This window comes from Penaeus chinensis, chromosome 39 (genome assembly GCF_019202785.1).
Source record: "Penaeus chinensis breed Huanghai No. 1 chromosome 39, ASM1920278v2, whole genome shotgun sequence".
Taxonomy (NCBI): domain Eukaryota; kingdom Metazoa; phylum Arthropoda; class Malacostraca; order Decapoda; family Penaeidae; genus Penaeus; species Penaeus chinensis.
This window is the reverse complement of record NC_061857.1, coordinates 9,735,189-9,742,688: the sequence shown is the minus strand read 5'-3', so window position 1 is coordinate 9,742,688 and position 7,500 is coordinate 9,735,189. Positions and strand designations below refer to the sequence as shown.

Genomic DNA, 7,500 nt, shown 5'->3' with positions numbered 1-7,500 from the left:
GGACCATTAACTTCTACCTGGTATTTTGAAATCATTGTTAAAACTTTGGAATCAGAGAAATAGATACTTCAGGAATAATAATTTTTGTCTACAACTTATAATGATTTCTAAATAAAAGAAGACACTAATCCTCCAGGGGGTTTAGACTCTTAATTATCAATGATTGGTGAATTTCTAGGCCAAAACCTGGGCCCCATTTTTTCACCAATGCTACAGTATCATGGTAGTAAAGGGGGCAGGCAAGGATATCTGACAAAAAAAAGCTAAGCAAAATATTTCAAAATGAGATGCGGCTGGGCCAGCTGTCTTGATTTGTGGCAGGTTTTGAAGATAAGATTTTGTCTTTCTTTTCTGGAGGGGAAGGGTTAACAAAAACAATAATACATGCTGCATCACCCTGGAAGATATAATTAAGAAACCTATCAAATAATTAGAAGTTCCCACTGTTATGAAGAAGAACCCTTTTATTTCTATTTCAGTTCCTGCACAAATCTAAAACTAACTGTATCAACTGTGTCTTTGTATAAGCTCTTGACAGAGAAAGCCAATTTCATTAGGTTCTTACAGAAAAAAAATATGTTCAACAAGGGCAGTGTGTGCACTGAAGGTTGCTATAATGCACACAAAACCTGTGTCAAGATTCCAAGTAAGAATAAACTGCACTCATATAAGGTGCCGGTCATACTACAAATAATAACAAAGCAAGTTGCTGGAAAAAAAAAAAAATCACAAGATGTGATCAGCTACGTAGAAAAAAGTTGTAATAGTTGAAAATAGAGAAATGGAAGAAAAATATGATACACATAAATAATTGCCTATGTCCCTGCAAAGCCTTGCAAACTAAACTGCTTATAACTGAATAAATGCCAGAGAAGCTAGGAGAATGAAGGTGAAAGACAGCATGCACTCTTGGTAACACTTACACCAGATATGGTGGACGTTATAGAGCCGTCCGACCTGCGAGAAGAAGCCGCCAAAGGCCTCGTTGTTTGCCTGACGGAAGTGGATGGCTCGAGCCCAGTTGTTGCCCCATTCAATCATGGTGCCTGGCTGGAAGGTTTGTGACCAAATCATATTTCTCTCAAAGAATGGATTGCATAGGTTTACAAATTTGATGGTTGGTGGTTATTTCTTATTCCTTCCCACGGACGTTATATGTTCAAAAGGCACCTAAGAATAATCCTAGCAAGACAATACAGCATTTATACGTACGATTCTAATTTTCAAAAATTGTCAAAAATATTTTTACCAGATGTGAAAAATATAAAATTGGAAACCTTTTCTTATTACAATTATACAAGATAAGATTAGCTGACATTTTATGGTAGGCCACCCACTAACAATCACAGGTAATTACAGCTGCAGTTATTAGTCTTGCAAAAACAGACAGACACAGACACTCTCGCTCTCTCTCTCTTTCATTCACAAAACAGACACACACACACGCACGCACACACGCACGCTCTCTCTCTCTCACTCTCACTTTCATATTCACTCTCACCCTCACTCTCACATTCATACTCACTCTCACTCTCATGCTCACACTCATACATATATACATATATACATACAAGAATACATGCATTCATACATAATCGAGGCAAATACATTACAGGCAAACTGTTTACATACTACCAAAAGTAGACAAATCTGTCCGCATGATAATCAAACCACACACCCCAAAGAGAGAAAGAAACGTACCTTCAGGAAGTACGAACGAATTTCATAAATGTTTCCTCCATCACGAGGTGTGACTGGCGGCCAGAAGCTGAAGGGTAACAGGAATTGATTTGAGCGTTGACGTAAAAACTGGTTTCTGTCCTTGATCAGACTGGTCAGGTCCTGTCAATAGGGTTCGAGATAGCATCTTTTCCTTTCAGTGTCCAACTACTCACATTCCAAGCTTTACTTACTCTCTTGGTTAAGTTATCTACTTTTCTTGTCTATTTTGTAAATCTACACTACAATTCAAAGCACAATCTTTTTCAGATTAGAAGCTTTCATTTCATATTGAATTGTGCAAGACTGCCTTTCAAAGTGCTCACTGCAAACAATAAAACTAATTTTGCAAAGACTGACTGATTCACAATTCAGAATCCATTATGAACTTGCTACACCTTCAGTAATTCTAGTTGTAATACTGAGAAATGAACATGTAAATCCTAAGCAATAATTACGTCTTGCTCTGAGGAGTTATTTAGTCACAATAACATCCTATGTCATTTTTGCATGGTTCTAACAGTTTCGCATTAATATCTTCAATGCAAGAAAAGACAACAAAGTAAAAAATGTTTGCACATCTTCTTTTACTAGTGTCTCCTTTTAGGAATCTCTATATAAAAATTACTTTGTGAACTTGTTAGGCAATCCATCTATTGGACTTTATCTATACTCAAACAAAAAACATAAGAAATGGAATAAGTAATCACATTAAATAGCTATATTTAAATTCTATAGAATGGAAAGTACAAAAAAGTAAGAATGATAAATAAGTAACTACATCCGCTTTAACAGAAACAGGGAGAAAAGAAAAAGAACAATAAGATTGTGAGGAAAAAAAGAAAGCAAGAGTAAAGTGACAGCCGGAAAGGAAAATTGGGAGGAGAAGGAGTAGAGAAGAAGGAAGAACAGAGATGGAGACTGCTTACAGAATCAGTGGCAGAGATTTTGTTGGCTCCATCAATGGCCGAGTAGCCTCCAGCATATTTCCACAGGTGGACGCACTGGTCCTGGTCTCCTACGCTGACAGTCCATGAGCCTTGCAGCTCTAGGTGCATGGGCTTGTCAGCTACAGCCTGAACATAAGTAGCACTGAAAAAGATAAGGAGATATCATTACTGTAAATATAGCCTATTCTAACAGCACATACTGGTTTGTAAATGTACTGAGGAATACCAAGGATATAGGAATATGATTATTACAGATTTTTAAGCAACATATAATATAAAACAACTTGGATCTGTATTTCAAGTGATTAATTACAAGTAATATAATGGAAAGCTTACAATAACCACTCTCAAAAAGCTTTCCATTGCATTTTATCAGCTGTAATATCAGTCATAAAGAGAAAGATGGGAGAGAGAGAGAGAGAGAGAGAGAGAGAGAGAGAGAGAGAGAGAGAGAGAGCGAGAGAGAGAGAGAGAGAGAGAGAGAGAGAGAGAGAGAGAGAGAGAGAGAGAGAGAGAGAGAGAGAGAGAGAGAGAGAGCGAGAGAGCGAGCGAGAGAGCGAGCGAGAAGCGAGCGAGAGAGAGAGAGCGAGAGAGAGAGAGAGAGCGAGAGAGCGAGAGAGCGAGAGAGCGAGCGAGAGAGAGAGAGCGAGAGAGAGAGAGAGTGAGAGAGCGAGAGAGAGAGAGAGAGAGAGCGAGAGAGAGAGTGAGAGAGAGTGAGAGAGCGAGAGAGAGAGAGAGAGAGCAAGAGAGAGAGAGAGCAAGAGAGAGAGAGAGCAAGAGAGAGAGAAGCAAGAGAGAGCAAGAGAGAGAGAGAGCAAGAGAGAGAGAGAGCAAGAGAGAGAGAAAGCAAGAGAGAGAGAAAGCAAGAGAGAGAGAGCAAGAGAGAGAGAAAGCAAGAGAGAGAAAGAGAGAGACAGAGCAAGAGAGAGAGAGAGAGAGACAGAGCAAGAGAGAGAGAGAGAGAGACAGCAAGAGAGAGAGAGAGAGACAGAGCAAGAGAGAGAGAGAGAGACAGAGCAAGAGAGAGAGAGAGAGACAGAGACAGAGAGAGACAGAGACAGAGAGACAGAGACAGACAGAGACAGAGAGACAGAGAGACAGAGACAGGGAGAGAAACAAAAATTAAGGAAACCACTCACTAGTTCTTAAGATACTCTTCTCCAGTGCCTGGTTTGAGGTTGTGTGTCTGGAGCTCATATATAACTTCTTTGTCCGAGAGCATGCGAGAGTGTGACTCTTTTGTGGGCTCGATCTTTCGCACTAGGAGCTTGTTGAGCCAGCTGTCCTTCTGGGCTGTGTGTCCCGTCGTGGAGAGACATCTAGAAAAAACATTGAGAGTGATTTAAACAAACTCTAGTACAGTTACTATGTAACTATGGCCACAGTGCTTTCTTCACCTTTTCCCCCCAGAAATCTGTGAGGAAACTGGCATAGTACAAAGATAATAATTTGATGTTCGGAACTCTAGTGCTCCCAGAATAATCTGAAAATTTGTTGGTTCTAATAAGTTTTTAGCTTAACTTGCTGCATACAATTGAGCCATTATGACAACCAATGGCTTTCAATCCCTGGTACTCCATAATAACTAATTTAACAAGTTGTTAACTGGCCGATGAGCAACTGTTAATCCTAATCCAATTTTATAGTTACCGCACGGTTATAGAGGCAATAAAAACTAAAGTTTCTGTTATTTCCCACAACCAATACCATCTATTCCAGAGGTTCCCAATGTTTCAAACTCCTTTCATAAAACTCTGACACATATGTGCCCCACCGCACATAATTTTAAGGCTAAGGAAAGAAAGAAAAAAATATTCAGTATTCTGCAAAACCTATTCATCAAACTCTAATACAATACTCTTTAAAGTCATGTCTTTATAGTTTAACCCATTCACCCTGGATTTATGTTCTGTCCCTTGTATTTTTTGGTGAATTTGTTACATACAGATGGCTCCACGTGTACTCAGCCAGCAAAGAGTCTATCAGTAGGCCCTAGTTACCGATCCTGATTTCCCCATTCCTTGAATTGGCGGGAAAATGTATTTTTCTTATTAATACCATTGCTATCAATACTGTTATTATTGTTATTGATGTTATGATTATATAATTGTCATTAAAATATTTTAGATAATGAAATGATACAAATGACCCTTTCCTAAAATGAAGGAAAAGGGTAAACAGGTGAGATAGGTAGTTCTAATAACTGGCTATTTGGTGATTAAGAACTTGTAGAGTCATCTATGTGTAAATACAATAAATAAACTTGTATTACCGTGGTCATGGCATGTATTCTTGCCAAATGGGGCAAATGGGTTAATCTCAATATGAGTACTTAAGAATGCCTGGCAATGAGGCCAACATATATAAACAAAGACCATAATTCTTTCCCATGAACTGTTCATAGCATCATCATATGAAGTGCTGCTGAGCTAATGAAAAGTCATCCCAGATATGGTGAACTACCTGCAACAAATGATGGAAACGTGTACTAATCAGTGGTACATGTCCAACCTCTAACATCCAGCCAGGAAAATCTTTCATAACCAGTCTTCCAGAACATTTAACTAAGTCATTGATGGCCTGTTCTAGAACTGTGAAAGAAGACTTCTATAGCATGATGAACGAAGAAGACGAACAAGGTCAAAGGGTGGTAAGTAAAGCAAGTATGACAAGATGTAATAATAAGAGTGTTTGTGAAGTGTAAAATGATGCAACTATGTTCCTATTTTTGAAAAACAGAACAAAACAAAACAAAAAACACAATTTTTCAAAATGAAATAACAGTACTAAAACCAAATTTGAAAGAAAATGATTATGCAATACACCTACTGCCACATCATCATAATAGAAATCACTTGCACAAGAGAAAAGGACAAAAAATGACTTCCCTTTATGAATACTGCATCCCCGAGTTGAGGACACCTTGAAGGAACTAAATACGGCAAAAGTCAAATGTGAAAAAAGCCCTATTGCTGCATTCTATTATGCCAGTGCTGGGAATGCCTAAATTGAACTCATCCATCAGGTTCATTATTAAAAAAGTGATTGCTTGTATATACAATGAAAGAGAGAGAAAGAAAGCAAAAATAAAATGAGAATTAGTACATAACCTTAGAATAAAGGACACCAATAATCAGAGGAAGAAAGAGAAAAAAAGAAGAAAAAAAAAAATAGATTTTTTTTTTTTTTACAAGAACTCAAGAACTGATATTCTATCAAACCTTCCCTCCACACCCGTTCATATTTCATTTGTTGCTCCCTTCTGGATGAGCTTTTAACCTTCAATTCATAGTGGCTTATATATCCCTTTGTACTTTCCTATTTATACTAAAATTATACAAAAAAAATAAACTTTTACTTGATCTACCCTATCCTTGCTTATTCGTTACATTATTTGGCGACTGACTTCAATCTCTCCTTTTATGGAAAATCTTGTTCTTATAATTCTTAGAAGTGTATTTATTTCATACTGGTTAATTAGACTAATTGCAGAGCATAATTAACTGCACAATTTTGCCTACTCAGCATAGTTTACCTTGCCTATTATAATAATGGTTATTAAAACACAATAACAGTGTGTGATATGGCCTCAATATTACATTCAACACAACTTTTGCATTTACATTAATGAGAAAAGCTGTACACAAATTCAAAGCCCCCAATGTAATCAACCATTATTACAATACTAGAATTATGGCTATTCAAAGACCACATTACACCACTCAATTGTAGTGGGAGTGCTCTCTCTCACTCTCACTCACTCACTCTCTTTCCCTTTCTCTTTCTCTTTCTCTCACTCTCTTTCTCATTCTCTCACTCTCTTTCTCATTCTCTCAATCTCTTTCTCATTCTCTCCCTCTCTTTCTCTTTCTCTTTCTCTTTCTCTTTCTCTCCCTCTCTTTCTCTTTCTCTCCCTCTCTTTCTCTTTCTCTTTCTCTTTCTCTCCCTCTCTTTCTCTTTCTCTCCCTCTCTTTCTCTTTCTCTCCCTCTCACTCTCTTTCTCTTTCTCTCCCTCTCACTCTCTTTCTCTTTCTCTCCCTCTCTTTCTCTTTCTCTCCCTCTCACTCTCTTTCTCTTTCTCTCCCTCTCACTCTCTTTCTCTTTCTCTTTCTCTCTCTCTCACTCTCTTTCTCTTTCTCTCTCTCTCACTCTCTTTCTCTTTCTCTTTCTCTCTCTCTCTCACTCTCTTTCTCTTTCTCTTTCTCTCTCTCTCACTCTCTTTCTCTCTCTCTCACTCTCTTTCTCTCTCTCTCACTCTCTTTCTCTTTCTCTCTCTCTCACTCTCTTTCTCTTTCTCTCTCTCTCACTCTCTCTCTCTCTCTCTTTCACTCTCTCTCTCTCACTCTCACTCACTCACTCTCTTTCCCTTTCTCTCACTCTTTCTCTTTCTCTTTCTCTTACTCTTACTCTTACTCTTACTCTTACTCTTACTCTTACTCTTACTCTTACTCTTACTCTTACTCTTACTCTTACTCTTACTCTTACTCTTACTCTTACTCTTACTCTTTCTCTTTCTCTTTCTCTTTCTCTTTCTTTCTCTTTCTCTTTCTCTCTTTCTCTTTCTCTCTCTCTCTCTTTCTCTCTCTCTCTCTTTTTCTCTCTCTCTCTTTTTCTTTCTCTCTCTCTCTCTCTCTCTCTCTCTCTCTCTCTCTCTCTCTCACTCACTCACTCACTCACTCACTCACTCACTCACTCACTCACTCACTCACTCACTCACTCACTCACTCACTCACTCACTCTCACTCTCACTCTCACTCTCACTCTCACTCTTTCTCTCTTTCTCTCTTTCTCTCTCTCTCCTTCTCTCTCTCTCTTTCAAGATATCAGCAAA

At 38.2% G+C, this 7,500-nt stretch overlaps 1 protein-coding gene across 3 annotated transcripts in view; it reads right to left on the bottom strand.

Moving 5' to 3' along the window:
- Positions 1-7,500, bottom strand: part of LOC125046700 (protein NipSnap-like) — a 26,799-nt gene that overhangs the window by 17,618 nt on the left and 1,681 nt on the right. For all 3 annotated transcript variants that reach the window (XM_047644579.1, XM_047644577.1, XM_047644580.1), the window contains exons 2-5: positions 3,809-3,988; positions 2,649-2,811; positions 1,702-1,842; positions 924-1,050 (exon numbers count right to left, since the gene is read on the bottom strand). In XM_047644579.1, the coding sequence (XP_047500535.1) occupies positions 924-1,050; positions 1,702-1,842; positions 2,649-2,811; positions 3,809-3,988 (611 nt within the window). The remainder of the gene's footprint in view (positions 1-923; positions 1,051-1,701; positions 1,843-2,648; positions 2,812-3,808; positions 3,989-7,500) is intronic.